This window comes from Pituophis catenifer, unplaced genomic scaffold, assembly GCF_029215685.1.
Source record: "Pituophis catenifer annectens isolate HBS135680 unplaced genomic scaffold, rPitCat1.0.hap2 SCAF_8, whole genome shotgun sequence".
Classification (NCBI taxonomy): Eukaryota; Metazoa; Chordata; class Lepidosauria; order Squamata; family Colubridae; genus Pituophis; species Pituophis catenifer.
The window spans coordinates 66,244,753-66,267,279 of record NW_027256888.1 but is presented as its reverse complement, the minus strand read 5'-3'; the positions used below and the strand labels follow the sequence as shown (position 1 = coordinate 66,267,279).

The 22,527-nt window shown below is 38.2% G+C and overlaps 1 protein-coding gene across 2 annotated transcripts in view; it reads left to right on the top strand.

Moving 5' to 3' along the window:
- The window catches only part of PDLIM5 (PDZ and LIM domain 5), a 96,118-nt gene that overhangs the window by 20,687 nt on the left and 52,904 nt on the right, over positions 1–22,527 (top strand). For both annotated transcript variants that reach the window (XM_070948829.1, XM_070948830.1), the window contains exon 3: positions 20,030–20,181. In XM_070948829.1, the coding sequence (XP_070804930.1) occupies positions 20,030–20,181 (152 nt within the window). The remainder of the gene's footprint in view (positions 1–20,029; positions 20,182–22,527) is intronic.

Genomic DNA, 22,527 nt, shown 5'->3' with positions numbered 1-22,527 from the left:
AGTAAGGGCATGTATTCTATTGGTTGCTGTAGTCAGACTCCCATGTGGACTCATGTTTGTCTGAATCGAGTTTGGTGGAACCTTGGGCTGATGTAATGTAGTTCCTATTGTGGCTGAATGGCTTTGCCCTGAAGGATAATTCCATCATCCTGGAGCTGAAGGACTTTTGTCTTGTAGATAAACTGGCACCAAAATATCTGCTGGGGGCAGGGAGCTGGGGTTGAGTTTCTGTCTCCAAGAGCATGTTTCTCAATTTCTCATCCAGGGAAATATAATATTCTGCCTTTTTAATATTTCCTAAAATAATTCATTCTTCTAGGAGAGGGATGGGTGCTAACTTTCTACAAGGTATTGTCTAGTGATGAAATAGGCAGAGGATTTTTTTTTAAATGTCCAGAATAAGGTTGCTACTTTAATGGCATACTGATCTACACTGGAACATTGTGTCCTCAATTCCAGGAGTGTCCACTTGTGATATGAATCATCTCTCTGTACAAAGTGATGGAATCTAAATTCCAAAGTCTACGTTGAAATGCTGTAATACTGTATATGGAATCTGAGCATGTTTCTACCTGTGTTTGTTTTCTAGTAATAAAAATCTGCTTTCTTGTTTATCTAACAAAAAGAGAAGAATTTGGGGAAGAATTCTGGGAATTCCTTTTTTAAAAAAAAAATCGAAGGCAGTTGCATTAATCAGAAGTAATTCTGCCTTCATATACAACTTTCTTATCTTCAAAAATGAACTGATTATAATAGAGTAATGTTTTGGAAGGGGGCTCAGAATTGTATGCAGTGTACTCCAAAACTCTTGTGGGCTTTTCAGTTCCATGCAATATGTGAATCTGATCATAAACCTCAACATACCTGTGCAAATTTGTCTATATATGCATTGTAGTCTGTTGAAGAGCTTGTGAACTTTGGGAATTAAAGCTAAATCTAGAATTTAATTATGTAGCCAAGCTGAAACTTAATCTGTAAGGCAGTGTGTAAAAGTGAGATGCCAGCATGTTAGAGCTCAAAATAACTTTTGCACTCCCTCCTCAAGACCGTAATGTCAAGCCTCTTTTATAAATTATTGGTGGAAGTAGAACCTATGGCTTGGAATGGGCTGTGTGGCAGTTAAGACATCAGGCTAGAAACTGTGAGAACTTGAGTTCTAATCTCATCTTAGTCACAAAGCCAAATTGCCCCAGGAAGGAGGCAATGGTAAGCCACTTCTGAAAATTTTGCCAACAAAACTACAGGGAGTTATCCAGGCAGTCTCTGAGAATCAGATATGGTCGAAGAGATATATAGTACAGTGTATCACATATTGGAACTTGAGTCAATCTTAAGGTTTAATATTTGTTTAATATAAGCTGCTCTTAATTAAAATCCTCTAATATTAAGAAAAGTAGAAATCTGAAAGCAATGGCTTTTTTTTTTAAAATTTGATTTATATGCCACCCTTCTCCGGAGACTCAGGGCGGCTTACAATGCGTTAAGCAATAGCCTTCATACTTTTGTATATTTATACAAAGTCAGCTTATTGCCCCCACAAACTGGGTCCTCAATTTACCTACTTTAGAAAGGATGGAAGGTTGAGTCAACCTTGAGCCTGGCTTAATTATTAATGTTATTCTAGTATTTGGGGTTGCTACCACCCCATTTGATAGGACTAAGTGCCAATGATAGAGGTTCCTAATATTTTCTGTAATTTTGGAGTAAACAAGGAAACTCTTAATTTTCCCACAACCACTCCTAAAAATCTATATGCAAAAAAAAAAAATCTACATGTTTTGCATGCAAATTTGCTTTAGCTGCTAGGAAAACTTTCCAAATGCAGAAATTACACTAATATAATCCCTCAAATTTCTGGGTACGACATTTGAAGGAGTAATAGAAAGCAAATGCTTTTTTGCCTTCCTTCAATCATGCAAACACCCTTTAAAGTTAAGAGTTCAGGATGAGAAGGAAATAGGCTTATCTGGATAATCAAGGGTGATCCTTGAATTCATGATGGGACCCAAGTGCTGTGAATGACTGTAGTTTCCTGTGTTTACATCCTTAGGAGGGAAAAAATGTGCTTCTGCCATGGTCTTGGTGTGGAGAGCAAGCTGTTTTCAGCCCCCAATCCATTCCAGCTGTGTCTCTGACTAGGCACAAGGTTACATTAGGAAAGTTGCTTGGTTTCCATTGGCTTAGATCAGGGGTGTCAAACTCAAGGCCTGTAGCCTGCATCCGGCCTGCAGGGTACTTAAATCTGGCCTGCAGGGCCGGCCTGGAAATAGCAAAGGATAGGCCTGCGATGCCTCTGCAGCCAAACAGGGTGCGGGGGGTGCACGTGGCCCCCCTGCGCCATCTGATCTCTCCCCTCACCCACCTGGCCCATGGAGGAAAACTACAATGCTGATCCAGCCTTCAAAGAAATCCATTTTGACACCCTGGCTTAGATTTTAAAAGCTGGTTGTTCTGCATGTCTCTGGCCTTCATTTTTTTTTTTTGTCCCAAACATTAGGACTGATGGTAAGCCACTTTTGGAACTCTGATGGTTTAAAAGCAGTGATGTGGCATAGCTGTCTGCGGTTGAAACACCAGATTCCCACTTGGTCTACTAATCTCTTTGTGTATGCTGAAGGAGCTAATTGTGATACTTATGTCCATAGCGAGTCATCCATAATTGCTACTTCAGCTTCTCTGTTTCTCCTGAGGTTATCCTTCGCTTGCTTCAATCTTGCATACTCTGTACAGTAATTGGACTTTCAAAAGTTTGAAGATCAGCTGCAGGCATCATTTAGCGTGTTTAATGCTCTCAAGGGGATTTCTTATTGGACTTCCTCCAGTTGTTACAAGTAAAATACTAGATAAATCTGTGTGCTGCATTGTAAATTAAACACCACAATTAAGAGGATTGTTGAATAGGTAGTTGCATGCATTGACATGAGATTGGGCAGTTACTGTAATGAACCATGACAATTTTTGATTATTCAGAGTCAGAATAGACAGGTTAGCTATCCCTAGGTTAGTAAGTTGCTTCATGATTCTAAACCAGGGGTGTCAAACTCGCGGCCCTTGGGCCGGATACATCACATGGCCCGTGGGCCGGATGCACCACCTCCGGTTTAGGGAAGGGGAAAAATTGCAATATGTCACGTGACAACAACATGACACCACGAGTTTGACACTCCTTTTCTAAACTATTATATTTTCCATTGTAAATGAAGGCTGATGACTATTCTCATCATTGTCCATATTGGTTTTGCATCCTTCTCAAACTTTTCTCCAATCAGTATGAATTTTCCTATACTGTTTGGGGATGATTGTTTTGTTTAATGGCAGGTTTACGGATTGCGGTGGATTTTATTCAGATATAAAGCTGTTCCTATCCTTTTTTTCCCTAACATCTTAACATCCTGTTCCTTTGTTCCAGCTTTATTGTCTTCTCGAAACGCCCCACTTCTCTTTCACTTTCAAGCTTTTCCTGTACTCACAGCTATGTAATTTCTTGTTGTCAGTTACGCTGCATTTAAATGTTCAGTTTTTGCTCAGTTTTTCAAGACAGGATTCTTGGCCCTTTAAAAACTTGTTCTGAAGTCAACTTACAACTGCTACTCCTTAAGTGTTTTGAACTAACATCTCTATCACTCTTGAAGCTAATTAGTACAGGAAGCTTATATTGTCAACAAGAAATTGAAATTAAGATGCATTTGTGTACACATAAAACATGGCAAGAGATGTGAATGCCAGAAACAGCTCCAGGATACATTAGTCATTTGCATGTCAACTGAATGCAAACTTCTAAGCTTCTGTGTTTTATCACAACATGTCCTGTTCTTTGTCTCTTTGAACTTTCCTTTCAATTAATCTTGTTTTTCAAGTGAACTCTCCCAACTTGTAAAAACCAGTAGTTTTTAATTAAAAGAGTTAAAACCATTTTCTCTACAATTTGCCAATTCTGTAATAGGTATTTGAAAGGTCAGGTTTTGCATTAGTGTAGTTTCACTTGCCAGCGTGTATCATTAGATGTAATTTTTTTTTTAAAAAAAACCCATGTATAAAGTAAAGGAAAAGTCTCTTTTAAGTTTATCTCAGTTCTTGGTAACTTCATGGATCCATCCATATACAGTCAGTCCTTGACTTACAATGGTTCCTTTAGTGACCACTTAGCACTTAGACTTATATACCTCTTCACAGTGCTTTTTTACAGCTCTCTCCAAGTGACAGAGTCAGCATATTTCCCCCAACAATCTGGGTCCTCATTTTACCAACCACAGAAGGATGGAAGGTTGAGTCAACCTTAACCCAGTGAGACTCGAACTGCCGAACTGCTGGCAGTCAGCAGAATTAGCCTGCAATACTGCATTCTAACCGCTGCGCCATCACAACCCTAAACAACAGCACTGAAAAAAGTTACTCATTACCATTTTTCATACTTAATCATTGCAGCATCTCCAGGGTCATGAAATTTACATTCGGATGCTGGTTCATATTTGTGCTGGTTGCAGTGTCCCAGGCTCATACGATCCCCTTTTGTGACCTTCTGGCAAGCAAAGTCAATGGGGAAACCAGATTCACTTAACAACCATGTTACTAATTTAAGAACTGCTGTGATTCATTTAACAAATCTGGCAAGAAAGATCGTAAAATGGGGCAAAAGTCACTTAGTGAATTTCTCATTTAGCAACATAAATTTTGGGCTCAGTTGTACTTGTAAGCCAAGAACTACCTGTAGTTTTCTTCCCACACTTCTTCCAGAAAGCTTTTTTCTTCTAATTTCCCAGTTGCTAGCTTGCCATCCCAGTGTTCTTTCAAGGAATCTCACCAATGGTGAAATAGATATTTTTTTACTATCGGTTCTGTGGGCGTGGCTTGGTGGGCGTTGTGTGGCTTGGTGGGCACGGCAGGGGAAGGATACTGCAAAATCCCCATTCCCACCCCACTCCAGGGGAAGGATACTGCAAAATCCCCATTCCCTCCCCACTCTGGGGCCAGCCAGAGGTGGTATTTGCCGGTTGTCTGAACTGCTCAAAATTTCCGCTAACGGTTCTCCAGAACCTGCGGGATTTCACTCCTGAATCTCACTCAAGTACTGACCAGGCCTGACCTTGCTTAACTTCGGAGCACAAACAAGGTTGGTAAGCATTGGCTTAAAATGGAATTGCATATTTCATTTCACTTTGTTGTGGACATCCTGCTGCATGAACTGGACCTCAGTGTTAAACCCAAAAGCCCTTACAAGTAATTCTCGACTTATAACAGTTCATTGAGTGACCGTTCAAAGTTACAATGGCATGAAAAAAGTGACTTATGACCGTTTTTCACAGTTACAACCTTTGCAACATCCCCATGTTCCTGTGGTCAAAATTCTGATGGCAACTGGTTCATACTTATGACCGTTTCAGCATCCCAGGGTCATGTGATCCGCTTTTGCAACCTTCTGACAAGCAAAGTCAATGGGGAAGCCAGATTCACTTAACAACCGTGTTACTCACTTAACCACTGCAGTGATTCACTTAACAAATCTGGCGAGAAAGGTCGTAAAATGGGGAAAAACTTACTTAACAAATTTCTCACTGAGCAACATAAATTCTGGGCTCAATTGTGGTCCTAAATTGAGGACTACCTGTGTTTAGAGAGACATAGTATGTTAGAACAGAAACCGTACTTACTGCGTTTAAAGCAGATTTAGCATATTGTATGAACCCCAATGCTGAGAGTCTCTTCGAAATCTGGGGTGATGCCAGGAAAAAGATCTTTGTATTTACATTCTTCTTTTATACAGAATTGAAGATGAAAATGGAATATTTCCAAAATTGAAATGTTACCTTGAAATCAGCTTTATTAAATTAAGTGGGACTGAGATCATAGGAAGAGGAATAGCTTATTTCTTTGATCTTATAAAGAACAGCATTAAATCTGAATTGCGTTGTTTTAATTTTTCTATTAAAGTAAGCAAGAAACAGGAAGATGAATAAAGTGCCATTGGGATTGAAACGGCATAGGATTGGATTATAACATTAACAGTGTTAGGGTTATGCTTCCTATTACTTCCTTGCTTGATTTTTTTATTTTAAAGTAAAAGACTAACATTACCGCCCCTTAATTTGGTAAATTAATTGTACAATGGTAAAGTGATAGGCCGAAGGACGTGATGGTTCAGTGGCTAAGACACTGAGCTTGTTGATCGAAAGGTCGGCAGTTCAGCGGTTCGAATCCCTCGTGCCGCATAACGGGGTGAACTCCCGTTACTTGTCCCAGCTTCTGTCAAGTTCGAAAGCACGTAAAAAATGCAAGTAGAAAAGTAGGGACCACCTTTGGTGGGAAGGTAACAGCATTCTGTGTGTCTTTGGCGTTTAGTCATGCCAGCCACATGACCACGGAGACGTCTTTGGACAGCGCTGGCTCTTAGGCTCTGAAACAGAGATGAGCACCGCCCCCTAGAGTCGGGAACAACTAGCACATACCTTTAAAGTGATAGGCCAATAATGGTAAAGTGACAAGCCAATTGATGGAAGATGGCGGCTGCATAAATTTGGTTAATAATTTTTTTTCCACGATATAGGATAACAGTGAGAACATTCTAACACCTATAACTCTAAGTTTTTTTCATCCTCATGGTTTTTCCTTATTTGGTCATTTTTTGTTCTTGGCACAACAGATACCAGTCTTGTCAAAACCTGAAGGTCTGTCATTGCTTTATGTACTTAGCTATTATATTGCTTGAAATATTTTTTTCTTTTTTCTTTTGCCTTGTTGCTCAGCATAAAAATTCATTCTGTTGACAGCTGATTTGAACTGTTGATGTGTTTTGGGGTTTTCCAATAAAAAATCCTTATTTTTTTCTCATTTAAGTATATATTGTAAGCTTTGTATATGCATGGCATGTTCCAAGTATGCACATATAAGAGAGTTTTGTATTGCAAACCCTTTTTTAATAACATAACATGGCAAACCCTTATTTATAACATTCGTATAGCCAAGTATCTTATAACCAATTATGAATGGCTCCCTATCAAAAGTTAAAACAGCATAAAAGGCATATTAAAATTATAAAAACTAAACCCATTAGAAACAAAAACCTGCTTCTCAAGTCAAACTTCTGATGTGCAATCTTCTCTTTTTGGATTTATCCCAGCACTGGGGGAAGAAAACAGGTTTTCAAAGCTTTATGGAAGACTAAGACCTCAGAGGCCTGCCAAACTTCAGGGGAAGAGTCTCTCACAGGGCAGGGCCTGCTATAGAAAAGAAATTATTTAGGGAAGGGACTACGAATAATTTATGTGCAACTACAGGTAATCCTCAATTTCCGACCATAATTGAGCCCAAATTTATGTTGTTAAGTGAGAAATTTGTTAAGTGAGTTCCCCCCCCATTTTACGACTTTTTTTTGCCACATTTGTTAAGTGAATCACTGCAGTTGTTAAATTAGTCAGACGGTTGTTAAGTGAATCTGGCTTCCCCATTGACTTTGCTGGTCAGAAGGTCACAAAAGACTTAGTGACCCTGCAACCGTCATAAATGTGAGTCAGTTGTCAAGCATCCGATTGTAAATCACATGACCATGGGAGATGCCGCAATGGTCATAAGTGTGAAAAACAGTCATAAGTCACTTTTTTCAATGATGATGTCACGTTCAACGGTCACTAAAGGAACTGCTGTAAGTCGAAGACTGCCTGTATTGAGAGAGGTTCAACCCCCCCAATATATACACCATATGTGAGATTGCATAAAAAAAGGCTACAGAAATACATTAAATTAATATACAAGCCATAATGACACAGTGGTTAGAATGCAGTACTGCAGGCTACTTCTGCTGACTGCTGGCTGCCAGCAGTTTGGCAATTCGAATCTCACTGGTTCAAGGTTGACTCAGCCTTCCATCCTTCCGAGGTCGGGTAAAATGAGGAGACCCAGTTTGTTGGGTGTAATATGCTGACTCTTTAAAACGCTTAGAGAGGACTGTAAAGCACTGTGAAGATCTTAAGTGCTATTGCTATACAGGTATGACCACAATTGAGCCCAAAATTTCCATTGTTAAAAAGGTAGTTAAGTGAATTGCATCTAATTTTTTGATCTTTAGTGCCACAATTGTTAAGCGAAGCAGTGAAGTTGTTAAGTGGATCTTACAGTTGTTAAACGAATTTGGTTTCTTCCATTGACTTACCTTGCGGGAAGTTGCCTGGGAAAGACACAAATGGTGATCACATGACCCCAGGACAGTTCAACTGTCATAGACAGTTGCCAAGCGCCCAAATTTTGATCAGATGACTTATATTGATGCTGCAATGGTCATAAGTGTGAAAACTGGTCATATGTCACTTTTTTTCCAATGCCGTGGTAATTTAGAATGATTACTAAACAAAAGTTCGTAAGTTGACTACCTGTATAACCTCATGCCCTCCAAATTAAATAAGAATTGCATAATACTTTTGGTTCAGAACCAGTGTGATAGTGAGTGATTAAGCTACTAAGCTGACACTAAGAGACCTAATGTCTGGTCTCTTGTAAACTGGGCTTTGAGCCAATCACTCTCTCCTGATAGAGTAGTTGTTAATGGGGAAAAGCTGGAAGACAGAGTGCTGTCTAAAAACTAAATAAATCTAAAAAGTAAATAAACCTGCCTGAAAAAATTAGAAATGAAAGTTCCAAATTAAACAGCTACTTTCAAACAACATGCAGAGCTGTTTACTGTGGTCTTATTCTAGCCAGCACCTGTGAGAAGAAGCACAAACTTCTTCTCACAGTCATTGTTTTTGGACAATATAGTAAATATTAACATCTGGATTTTCATTATTGTTATTATTCTGCTTAGTAGTGGCTTCACGGGATATTTGATGGCTGCCAGTAATCTATTTATAGTCCCTGATTTATAAATCTGGCTATGGCCAGATTTAAGATCTCTTTGTTCAGCTGAATATTGTCACTAGAATATTTAGTTTTGGCTTGTCAGATAATGATATATGCTAGAACCACTTACTCTGGGCAGTTTATAGCCATGTTTAAATAAAATATCAGTTAAAAAGTGAATTAAAGCAGAAGTTGAATTAAGTTTTATTTTTTTTAAGAAATCAAACCACTTTACCTATCATGCATTGAGGGTTTCAGATTAAGTTCGGTTAATTTAAGTCATAATTTGAGAGAGTGAATAAGAATATGCTGGCTTCATACTCTGACAAGCACTAAAGGCAGCTTAAAGAAAAAAAAGAAAAGAAATCCAGAGTACAAAAAGTTAAAAATACAACAGAAATTACAAAACATCTGTAAATATTTAACAAAGTTCATGAAAGGTGTGTCTTATAGAGTTCCTAAATACTGAGAATTGGGGGCCAAATGCAATTCACAAAGAATGTTTTCCATTGTCTGAGAGCAATTCAGGAAAAGAAGAAAGAGAGCCTTTGATAGCAGGGACATCTTTAAAGGGACTCTCCAGTGCAGGGGTCTCCAACCTTGGCAACTTTAAGACTTGTGGACTTCAACTCCCAGAATTCCTCAACCAGGACAGATTCCAGGAGTTGAAGTCCACAAGTCTTAAAGTTGCCAAGGTTAGAGACCCCTGTTCCAGTGGATCTTAACACCTGGATGGATTTTATAATGTTGGCCACTCTGGACGAACAGTGAAGGCACATGGGTAGAAACCATGTATACTATAGGATTAGTATTTAAATATTAGCATCTCTTAACTTGTCTAATATACCACCCATTTTTAAGTAAATATGTCATATTGTAATCCCATTTTTCTCCTCTGCAGCCTTCTCGGGTCGCATATCACACCGTCACAATAATTTTGTCAGCTTCTTTCAGTAGAACTTTCAAAGGCTCATTAGAAAAACATTTTGTTAATATGTTTCCTAGGAAAAGTATATCTTTTAAGTTTTTTGAAAGTTGCTAGTAGTATCCTTGCTAGTTACACAACATGCTTCAAAATTCAAACCATTTGCCAAGAGAAAGTTGGAATTTTTAGGTGTAGGAACGTAATTCTTGGAGTAATGATCCACATTTTGAAGCACATGGGTGCAGATAGAAAATTCTTGAATGGTTCTCCATGTCTTTTGTTGTTAGTTGCGAAGTCGTGTCTGACCCATCGTGACCCCATGGACAATGTTCTTCCAGGCCTTCCTGTCCTCTACCATCCTCTGGAGTCCATTTAAGCTCACGCCTACTACTTCGGTGACTCCATCCAGCCACCTTATTCTTTGTTGTCCCGTTCTTCTTTTGCCCTCAATCTTTCCCAGCATTAGGCTCTTCTCCAGTGAGTCCTTCTTTCTCATTTAGGTGGCCAAAGTATTTGAATTTCATCTTCAGGATCTGGCCTCCTAAAGAGCAGTCAGGGTTGATCTCCTCTAGGACTGACAGGTTTGATCACCTTGCAATCAAAGGGACTCGCAGGAGTCTTCTCTAGCACCATACTTCAAAGGCCTCAATTTTTTGGCGCTCAGCCATTCTTATGGTCCAACTTTCACAGCCATACATTGCAACTGGGAAAACCATAGCCTTGACTATATGCACTTTTGTTGGCAAGGTGATGTCTCTGCTTTTTAGTATGCTGTCTAACTTTGTCATAGCTTTCCTCCCCAGGAGCAAGTGCCTTTTAATGACTTGGCTGCAGTTCCCATCTGTGGTGATTTTGGAGCCCAGGAAAATAAAATCTGTCACTACCTCCATTTCTTCCCCATCTATTTGCCAGGAATTAAGAGGGCTGGATGCCATGATCTTAGTTTTCAAACCAACTTTTGCACTCTCCTTCTTCACCCGCATCAACAGGCTCTTTAGTTCCTCTTCACTTTCTGCCATTAGAGTGGTATCATCTGCATATCTGAGGTTACTGATATTTCTCCATGTCTAGGAACAATAAATAAAAGATGTAGAACAGTAATATATATAGAAATTAGATTAGGATGGTTATCTTAGGCAGATTTTTACATTTGAATTGAACGGCCTGAGTTCCCTCAGTCTTTTGAGTCCTTTGTATGATCACATTTGCAAAAACTGAAAAATAGATCTTTGGCATTTTTGATGGGAAACAACCGATAAACTAGAGTGTAATTCCTGAAGCAGATGTATGGCAGCATTGAAGCTTCCGGCCTAATATGGCTTTCTGGAATGCTGACAATGTATTCCAGTTAAGCAAGTCCAAATTCTACCCCCACCTGTCTCCACATGTGGCTGTCTCTATCCTCTGTCTTCAGCTATTGACCATAAAGATTTGCCTCACACAAGGCAGAATATGAGACTGCTAAGTCTAGCATCATTTCCTGAAGAATATATAGGCTCTCTATATCGTTTGCCATGAATGAAGTAAAAAAAAATAAAATAAAGCTATAAATGAAATGAATAAATTTATCTCTGTCCATATTATAAATTTTCTAGGCTACACAGAATATACAAAAGTAGATAAAAGGGTTCTTTTTTCTTTGTGTATTAAATTACATGGCACAACTCTGATTTCACAAAGAAAACCACTAATGTGACTCCCAGATACATGTTACTTGAAGCTTTGCAAGAAGAATGTATGAAGAGTATTTTGGAATCCGTATTATTGCAGACTGACATACTATGGCCCGGTATGTCTAATGACATTTACAGTACTAGCAAATGTCATGTACATTTGGGCTTTGGGCTTAGGCAGAGTCTTGCCCAGCAGTAAATATACTGCAGTGATGCAGTACCTCAGCTATGAAATACCCAAACCGGCAATATCCTATGTCTCCCGGCAATATCCTATGTCTCCCGTCCATCTTGGAAGCCAAATGCTTTCTCAGCTGATTTGTTCATTAGTGACTCATTAAGAATCTTTGAGGTGTGAAAAATAGTGCCTTACCACGAATCAGGAAGCTTGAATGCCAATAAGACTTGAATTGATTAGCTAATACTCTTTGCCAAAACAAAAAACAAAAACGTTGTAGAACTTCAAATGTTCATAGACATTAGAGTTGTCTCTTTCAAAAAGATACTTGATAAATGTCAGCAAGTTACTAGGGAAGATCCAAGAGACTTGCTTCTTTTAATTAGATGATTAATTAGATATGTGGCTGTGGGTGTCTGATGATGATGATGCTAATGAAGCACTATCCTGGATGGATAACTCTGAAACTGTAGAACAGGAGGATGGTGATCTTGAAGGTGGATAGTTTCCAGAATCCATGAATTCCCCTAAACAAAAAAGTCAATGCTGTTATTTTATTGTTTATACAATTTCTGCTTATTGTACACAGCACTGCCCCAAAAGGAATATTTGCTTTTCTTCATAACTGTACCAAATGACAGTAACATGCAGTAATAATAAGAAATATAATTTTGCTCAAACACGACAGTTCAAGGCAGTCTTTAGAAATATGATTCAATAAAAATGTTTACCAACCTGAAGATCCTGCCTGTTCAAATGTGTTTCTTTGGTCATCTTCATCACAGCACTTTTCATGATGTTGCCTCATTTGGGCCACCAGGCCTTGCATTTCTTTGTTGCAGTGTTTGCAGTTTGCACGCATGCCTGCCTTACCGATAGGTAAAGGAACTTCATTAAAATATTGCCAAACTGGGTCTCTTTTACGGCCTGCTGCCATTATAGGTTTTTTCCTCCAAGGAAAGAATGTGATAAACCTCAGGTCATACACACAAAAAGATCCAAAGACTTGTCTGTCTGTGGCTGTGCAGTATTGTGCTCAGAAAGTTTCACTTTCATTTTGTACTGCTTGTCTGCTTGCCCCTTCCTCCTCACACTTAGTTTCACTTTCTTCTTGTGCAGATCTATTCCACTCCAAACAATCAGAAAAATATTGTTTCTATTCTATTCACTGAACTTCTTGAAATTTAGCACTGAAGGGGTTGATTCTATATTCATAGGTTTGTAGAACAATAGGATTAAGGTCTTTTTCTCAACTCTGTTCATGTTATAACATTTTTGCTGTGAAGAAGAGGCATGTGATCTCTGCTGAGTCAAATTCAGTTTTGAGAACTGCAAAAGTAAACCAAGTATCTGTGATAATATCTTGTAGGCAGAGAAACTGCCCAATAATCTTACAAAAACCTCTGGAAGAGCATGACATTGTGAATGGATTAATGGAATTTATTTACCAAAAAAATTAAACATATACATCCTTATTCTACATAATTAAAAAAACTAATATTTATTTCATGATGGAATAACCTTTGGATGGTAATATATTTTCCTCAAAAAGCATTTTATTTAAAAAAATCCGATTTAAATTAGTGGCAGAGGAATAGTACTCAGTTTAAGGAATAGTACTCAGATATTTATGCACACAGGTCTTATATAACCTTATGTAGAATAAAAATGCACATTTCTCTTAGACCTGAAAGTAAAATAATAATGTCGTAAGAAATGTGAATTCCAAGCAAACTCAGCATTTATTAGTTATGTTAAATACTTGGAATTCACATTTCTTACATTTTTATTTTGTTTCTAAGATGTGTATTTTAAGAGAGAAGTGAATTTCAGTTCAATTCTTGAAATTCACAGTGAATAATTTCAGAGCTGTTTGACTGCAGGCACCCAATGTTAAAGACAAAATGAATTGATTTTACACCTGATACAGAAAATAAGAACACTTTTTGCCTTATCAACAGTTATTAAGATTGGGGTATTATGTGGTCGATGCTTCTTACTTGAACCCTAACATTCCCAGAGCGTCTTGATTTTCTATTAACTTTATCTATTTTGTGGTCCTAACAGTTCTTACTTGCAGAATTTCTTGCAGGTATTCATTCCAATGCTCCAATCGTGCTACTTTATCTTGCCATTCTTTGTAGTCAGTCTGTGAGACGTCCTTGCCATAGCTAATTAGGCGATCCACTGTTTTTTCGCTGTTTGTTGCTGCCTTGTAATTGTGGTCTTGAATCAGGGGTGAAATCCAGCAGGTTCTGACAGGTTCTGGAGAACCAGTAGCAGAAATTTTGAGTAGTTTGGAGAACCAACAAATACTACCTCTGGCTGGCCCCAGAGTGGGGTGGGAATGGAGATTTTGCAGTATCCTTCCCCTGCCACGCCCATCAAGCCAAGCCACGCCCATCAAGCCAAGCCACACCCACAAAGCCACGCCCACAGAACCAGTAATAAAAAAAAATGAATTTCACCACTGCCTTGAATGCATTTGTTCTTAAGGCTTGGTCTTGTATAGCCGGAATTATCCTCTCTGTCACTTTACTATAATATTACCCACAGTAGAATTCTGCTTTTATTCTTAATGATATTATTATTTTAGCATTAACTTGGCAGCTGAGGTTCTTATATGGTTTGACCCTTTTTTTGGTCTTGAGTAATGTCATTAACTCCCACCACCACCACCACAAAGGAATTGTTTTACACAAATGCTGTGGCAGTGGCAGTCCCAAACTGGAGCTTCGACTCACAAACACACAGTTACTAATTGTTCCATTATCTTCAAATATGCCCAAAATATCCTCTTGGGGATAATTGTCCCCAGTTCACGAGCCACTGGCTTACAAGGAAAGTACTGAAAGATTGGTGATGAAATTGAATCCAATGATTTGACTAGCTGTCCCTTTCTTATCAGGTTAGGAGAGGATACATGAGAAATAGAGAGTAGGATCCCTATAAATAGCATTTGGCCGAGTATGCATTATATTCCATAAACCATTCCAAATCAGACATTGAGCACTACCTTGCCAAAAAGCAGCATGTGCTCACTAAAAGGAACAAACACCGATAGCAGTAAATCTGAATATGTTGTGCGATAGACACAATCATGTGAACGAGTTGCTTTAAGTATCCCACAGTTTTCAAACGGTCTAAAAGCCAGTGTACTTCAAATGCACAGAATCAATGAGATTCGTTTCAGACAGAAGGGGAAAATAACAGTACCTCTTTCAATAAGCAAAGTCCCAGCAGAAAATAAAGGACTGTTATCTGCTCCTTGATGAAATGTAATGAACCAAAGATACATAAATGTAATGGACCTAAGACAGTAGAATTTCAGGAAAATTGTCTTGAATATCCCAGCAGTCCAGCAGTAGAAATAAGTATCGAATGAGTAGGGCAACCTTTGGTAGAGGTTTTCAGGAACAGTTGGGTTGATGTTTTAAAGTCTTGAATTAAATAATGGGAATCCCTAATTTTTTTCCCAGTTCTATCAACTCCTTTTATGGTTGATAGTGGCTAAGTAGCAAGTAGGCAAAGCTTATCTGCTTAATTAAATATGGGCCGCCGAAAATATTAACAGACAACAAGGAACATTGGATTAAGGCACCCAAATCATTGCACGATTATGATCACCATTTTCCTGTACTTTCCTATTGTTGACATCTCTTTGTTAGTTCGATAATTTTGGGCTGAATAAATTGGTTGTATGAATTCAGGTTCCCTTATGAGAAAATATTCATAAACAGATTAACGGAGTTGGAAGGGACCTTGTAGATCATCTAGTCCAACCTCCTGCCCAAGCAGGAGACTCCTACATCATAGACTCCTACATCATTTCTGACAAATGGCAGCGTTCCAGACTCTTGAAAGCCTCCAGTGATTAAGCTCTCACAACTTCTGAAGGCAAGCTGTTCCATTGGTTGGTTGTTCTCACTGTCAGAAAATTTCTCCTTATTTCTAGGTTGAATCTCTCCTTGATCAGTTTCCAGCCATTATTCCTTGTCTGGCCCCAGTTCAGAAGAGTTATTGCTCAAGGCTATGCACAAGAGTCTGGTCAATTAATGAACGGTAGTAAATGGGCGCTAGATAAGAATTAATAGAATTCAAGTGGGGGTAGACTTGGTGCATTTGTGGACATGTTGCTTGTCCCAGCTTCTGCCAACTAGCAGTTTGAAAGCACGTAAAAAATGCAAGTAGAAAAATAGGGACCACCTTTGATAGGAAGGTAACAGCATTCCATGCGCCTTTGGCATTTAGTCATGCCAGCCACATGACCATGGAGATATCTTCGGACAGCGCTGGCTCTACAGCTTTGAAACGGAAATGAGCACCGCCCCCTAGAGTCGGGAATGGCTAGCACATATGTGCGAGGAGAACCTTTACCTTTACCTTAATGATTCTAGGCTGAGTCCTCTCTGCCTGCTCTTCTCCTACAGCTTGGCTGTTTTATGTATTTATGCATTAAAATGGAATGGTAGGAAACCAGGTCTCTCTCTCTCTCTCTCTCTCTCTCTCTCTCTCTCTCTCTCTCTCTCTCTCTCTCTCTCTCTCTCTCTCTCTCTATATATATATATATATATATATATATATATATATATATATGTCTTTGGTTATTCGGGTTTTCTCCCGCGTAGAATTGGAAGTGTCTTGGCGACGTTTCCACGAAGTTTCATTGGTCATCTTCAGGCAGGTGTTTTCGGCTTTGTGCTACTAGTAGCACGAAGCCGAAAATACCTGCCTGAAGATGACGAATGAGACTTCGTGGAAACGTCGCCAAGACACTTCCAATTCTACGCGGGAGAAAACCCGAATAACCAAAGACCTACATACAAACACCCGCGAAAACCTCAGAAAACAAATATATATATATATATATATATATATATATATATATGTATGTATGTATGTATGTATGTATGTATGTTTATGTAAGTTTTCACGGGTATGTATGTGTGTATAGTTAATATTTCGGGTTTCTTCCCGTGTAATTGTGGATATATCCCTAAAAGGGTAGAAGCGACGTTTCGACAGAATCCCATCTGCCATCATCAGGCTTATGTCAGCAGTCTTTTGCAGTAACTGCCGTTGCTATTTATATATATCTAATATATATATATTAGAAAGTATTTGGGCATGTGATGGAAACTGATTTAAATCAGCTTGGCAACACATCTTTTCTGATTATAGTTTGGTTTGTATTTGGAATATGGACCAAATCTGAACACCCTTTTAGGGTAAGTTAGTGGATTTGTTAATGCCAAAACATGGACCGTTTAGATATTTTATTAGCATGCATTTGGATGTACTACCATTGTAAGTAAATAAAAAATATTTAAGTCTGACTAGACATATGTGACATTCCTGTGGCCCGTATCCTATGTAATTCAGGGTTACTTTGCGGTCTGGAGGTTTCCAGTGGCCTCATGAATTGGAGCCCAGAAATGCAGAAAGAAGAACTTTAAGAAAAATAAACGTAATTTATGATCATGGATAAAGTACAAATACATTGGCAAAATTAAAGACCTGGAATCCAACGTGAATCGTTATTACATGAACGGTAGCTAAAACAACAGATATAATTGTTGAATAGTTGAATGCCTTTTTTCAAAATAAAGATAAAATAGTTTTTTTTAAAATAGGATACAGTAATTACATTCTCACCAGTAAGTTCTGTGACTCATTATGGCACTATAATGTTTTTAAGTAAACAAAAAGCCCATGAACCATACTTGAAATTAGATAGGATAGGAGCCCATGCATGATATAGTAGGAAGTAAATCTCACATTGGCAGTCTGCTTGGAAAGGATAATCTGTTTTTTCAATTTTTCCTTTCATTTAAAGTTTTTGTATGGTGATACCATTCATTTATTTGCTGCTTGAACTTGTACTATTTCATTTCTTAGCCAAAGAGTCTGTAGTATTGTCTGCAGATGTGAATAATTTGGTTAGAATCTTTCATAATATCCATACTGCATAGAAGGCTGGTTTCTGTTATTATATATTATTATGTTATATTGGTGATCATTAGCGTTTCTTTCTTTTCTTGTGTTAGAATGCTTTACTCAAATCCTAAAATTAATTCAGTTTGCCCAGTATACATTGGATTGGAACTGGCATATAAACTCTGGTAAATAAATAATATATATAGTTTTTGTGTAGTCTGAAATGGCAAGATCTAAAGTAGTGGGAAAATACCATTTTTCTCACTTGTATCTGGTTTGAATGAAAAAAAATTAAAATAACTTTGTATTTTTGTATTGTACAAATATAAGACATGAGAAGATCAACTCAAGTTCAAAGGAAAAAAATGTATTTGAAACAGGACATTTAATTTTGGTTTATTGTCGAAGAGGTTTAGTTTTATACTTAGGGTTTTGATACCAACCAAATAAACTGTTATGTGAAATAACAATTTTATCTGGCTTAGATCCTAAGATAAGTAAACTTAAAGGAATTTACAAAGGAATGTTTGCATTCCCTCAGCTGTTCTTGCTCTATCTATAAATCTTCTCTGGAAAGTTACCTTTTGGAAGAAATATTATGCACGTAAATACCCTTAGTAGAGGAGAAGATACATGTCCAAAATCAGACAGTTTTATAATTAGTTGGCTGAAGAAAATTTACAAGAAGGATGTTTCTACTCTTCCTTTCTCCAATACTCCAATCTGATCCTCCTCAAACTTTTGGTCAGTTCAAGGAGCTCCATGGAGAAGGAATACAAGATGCAGTAATTATCTTCAGTGAGTTAATTCACATCTTAATAGCCAATTTCTATATGCAAGCTGAAAACATTGGGACTCCTTGGAGCTTTTCTTAAACAACTAAGTTGTCTAATTCCGGGGTCCCCAACCTCCGGTCCGCAGCATGCCAGAAACCCAGGCCACGTAAGCAAACAAAGCCCCATCCGCAGGATGCAGGCAGCATGCGAAACCATGCCCCTTCCAGTCTGCGGAAAAACCTCTCTCCATGGAACTGGTCCCTGGGGCCCAAAAGGTTGGGGCTGCTGGTCTAATTGGGATTTTTTTCTGAACCCAGTGCAAAATAATCAAGAACTTGTAATCTTCCGTTTCTGCTTATTTATTTAACATGCAAGTCCCGCAATTATGAGTTGTGTTATATCAAATCCTGTGATAATTATATGATTGCCATGATCAAGTTGTACTTTATTGTATTTTGCGATATATTTTGTACATCAACTATAATTAATAAATAAGGGCATTGCTTGCCTCTGGAAATCTACTACTGAGATCCTGATATCATAAGGTTGACTTTTCTTAGGATGTACATGAAATTGCTGGTACCCACAGTAATAGATTTACACAACCTAGATGGTTGTGGTTGCTAACTGGGGCAACGAGTTATATGTTTGTTAATACGTTCATTTCCAATTTGATCATTATTGATAATCCAGCCTCAGAGGTGGGTTTCAGCAGGTTCTGACCAGTTCTGGAGAACCGGTAGCGGAAATTTTGAGTAGTTTGGAGAACCGGTAGTAAAAATTCTGACTGGCCCCGCCCCCATTTATTCTCTTCCTCCCAAGTCCCAGCGGATTGGGAGGAAATGGGGATTTTGCAGTAACCTTCCCCTGGATTGGGGAGGGAATGGAGATTTTATAATATCCTTCCCCTGGAGTGCGGTGGGAATGGAGATTTTACAGTATCCTTCCCCTGCCACGCCCACCAAGCCACGCCACCAAGCCACATCATACCCACCAAGCCACGCCCACAGAACCAGTAGTAAAAAATTTTGAAACCCACCACTGCCCAGCCTCCTAATTCAGCTTATTGGTCTAAGACATGATTGTTTGCTAAAATGTCTTCTATAAATTTGTATTTGAAACTTAGGTTCTTGAGTATGGTTTTCATTAGAAAATTATGCCAAGATTATTAGTCCTTAAAATGTATGCAGATGCAGTTTGTATTGAGTACTGTGTGATGGATGAACTGTGACTTATTTATAACCCATAACTGATTAGTTTAACATTGTAAATTGAGTAAACTGAGCTATTCCAGACCACTGGGCTGGTTTCATCAAACAACCTTAGGTAGAACTGAATAGATTAGGTTTTGGTTTAGTACAGAGGTGTCAAACTGGCAGCCCACGGGTTGGATGTGTAACACGCAGGCCACGCCCACCCAGCTCTGCGAATTGGAAAAACATGAAACATCACGTGACGGCAACGTGAGATGGCGAGTTTGATACCTGTGGCTTAGTACAACATTTGAACCTGGTTGATTCCATTCACTGTTCCCTCCATCCGAAGACGATCTTATTCCTTTTCTATAAGGTAGATTCATTATAAGAATACAGTATTCTTTTCAAAGTTTATTTCACTTTGAAATGCTTTTAATTCTTCCGGTTGGCTCTCATGACTCCGTTCTTAGAATGTGAATGAAAACGAATAATGCTTTTACATTACTGTGATTTTGCAGTTGAGCGATGGAGGCAAAGCAGCTAATGCAAACGTCGGAATAGGTGATGTGGTCCTTAGCATTGATGGGATAAGTGCGGAAAGTATGACTCATCTGGAAGCACAAAACAAAATCAAGACCTGCTCGGGAAATCTGGTTATGAATCTGCAAAGGTAATTATCATGATTGTTGGTATTACCATGACTATTATTGAATAACATTACCTTAGAAGAAAAAAGCATCCATTCTTCTTTCCCGGAATGCTTATGCTTTTTTTCTAACCTTGATTGTACCCTTTGTTTGTAATAATGAGAGCTTTGTATGGCACCATCAATTTATTATTAAAACAACAACAACAGTCAAAGAGCTTTACGGTGCAAAATTGCAAGGACCTATGTTATACCACTTGCCTCTATTTCCCAATCCTTCTGATAGCGAACTAAAATGTCATCTAACTTTACCTTTATTCATAACAACTCTTTAAAACATATTTTTTTCAATCACCTATCCATTGTTTTCTTCTTTAGGTTGCTATGAAAAATATCTTTTTTTTAACACATTACAAAAAAATAATATTGGTAAACATAGACGCCTTTAAAATATTTTGCTTCTAAGTCTATGTGTGACAACTATGAGAAACTTTTGGATGTACTCTTATTAGTTTCCTTCAAAATTTAATTGTCCTAACACTTTCCTATATTTTTAGCCAATGATTTGATTCTGTTTATTAAGTAGGCTGCATTCTTTAAATATAGAATTTAAATTAACACTCTAAATAGAAGATCAATATTTAATACTGTATGAGACTTCATGCTTAGGACTTGAAAAATAGTATGAATTGATGCAATGAATTGAATTGTATATCCCAGTGACATTACAAACTATCATTGGGAGTTCTTATTCCTAGAAGTCTTCTCTTCACCCCACTGGCCATAAAGAATCTGTTAGATTGGGTGATGGAAGACACAAGACGTGGCTTGAAGTAATAAGGAACAGCTCTTTATTGAGTAGATCGGTACAACTCAGCGGCTCGTCTGATAGCTTGCCCTTTTATAGGGAGCTGTCAGACAGCTAAGCCAATGAGGTTTAACTATTTTCCCGCCATTCTGGCAGACCTGAGTGGAGCCTTTGCTCACTCCTAATTAAGTATTCAACAGGATCGTACAAAATAAAGCGCTCTCAAGAAAGGAATAGATCCACTGCAATATTCTTACAAGAAAATCAAATGGACATTCACAATGAGGACAATATCAACATGACACTGGGTAAAATCTCCCGCATTCAGAAGGTATCCAACAAGTTTCTGGGGAGAACACTATACGCTGTCATGTAGGCTATGTTTGATAATGTTGCAAAGATACACATTGTCAGGGTTCCAAATAACATACCCATAGCAATCAAAACTTTGAGGCAGGTAGATTCCTCAAATAATAATTTTATTGGATATGTCATATTGGCATAGGCTGGTGAAACCCGACTCTGACTATTCCCCCGGTTTTCACCTAATTGAAAGTAAAAGTTTTTCACTTTCCCAAAACAACCAGTCACATGGTCCTATCAGGTTACTGTCCGGTTGCTAGGTGACTCCAGTCTCCTCCTTCCGAGCACCTGCAGGAATGTCCTTGGTTCCCAAGAGAAAATATTTTGTTTTGGCTACAACACTCTAACTGTCTATTCCCCTCTCCCTGTCCCTGTTCAGTATGTCAGCGCTGAAGTCTCAAAATGGCCTCAGTCAGGCCAGCTTCAGAGTTGACACACACATTACTAATACATAGAATGTTGGAACCATGAACCAGGACAAATCTGATGTTGCCAGAGCAGAAATGTCAAGACTAAACAGACATTCTGGGAATCAGTGAACTGAAATAAATTTCAAATGGCAGAGAGGATCAGATCTACTGCAGATAAGAAAAATATAATAGAAATGAAGTAACCATCATTATATATACAAGTGACAGAGTCAGTGGTCAGATATGTTAGAATGATTAAAAGAACGAAAGGATGATCTCAAAAAAATTAGAATGAGCTCAAATTTTTGATTCCAAGGCAAGCCAATCAGTATTATGTTGATTCAAGTCTTGTGTTGCACCCACAGATACAAAAAAGGGGAAGTTGAACTGTTCTGTAGCAACTTGTCAACACCATATCAAATAAACCCCAGCATGTTCATTATATGAGACTGGATGCTAAAGTTGGAACTAAAGTAGCATCTGAAATAATGGAAACATTACGTTTCTATGTATAAAATGAAGCAGGCTAACAGTTGTGCCAAGAAAATGTAATATTTATAGCAAATACTTTTTTCCCAGCAACCTAAAGCTGAGTTGATACACCACATCAACAGATGGATGACACCAAAATAAAATTCAGTATGTACTCTGCAAGAAAAATGGAAGAATTTTATTAAGTCAGCAAAAACAAGATTTAGTACTGCCTGTGGTTCAAATCATACTAGATTTTTTTTTAGCTCTTTGCTCCTTGAAAAGATGTTTTTAAGTTGTAATTTTGCAAGGAGTTTG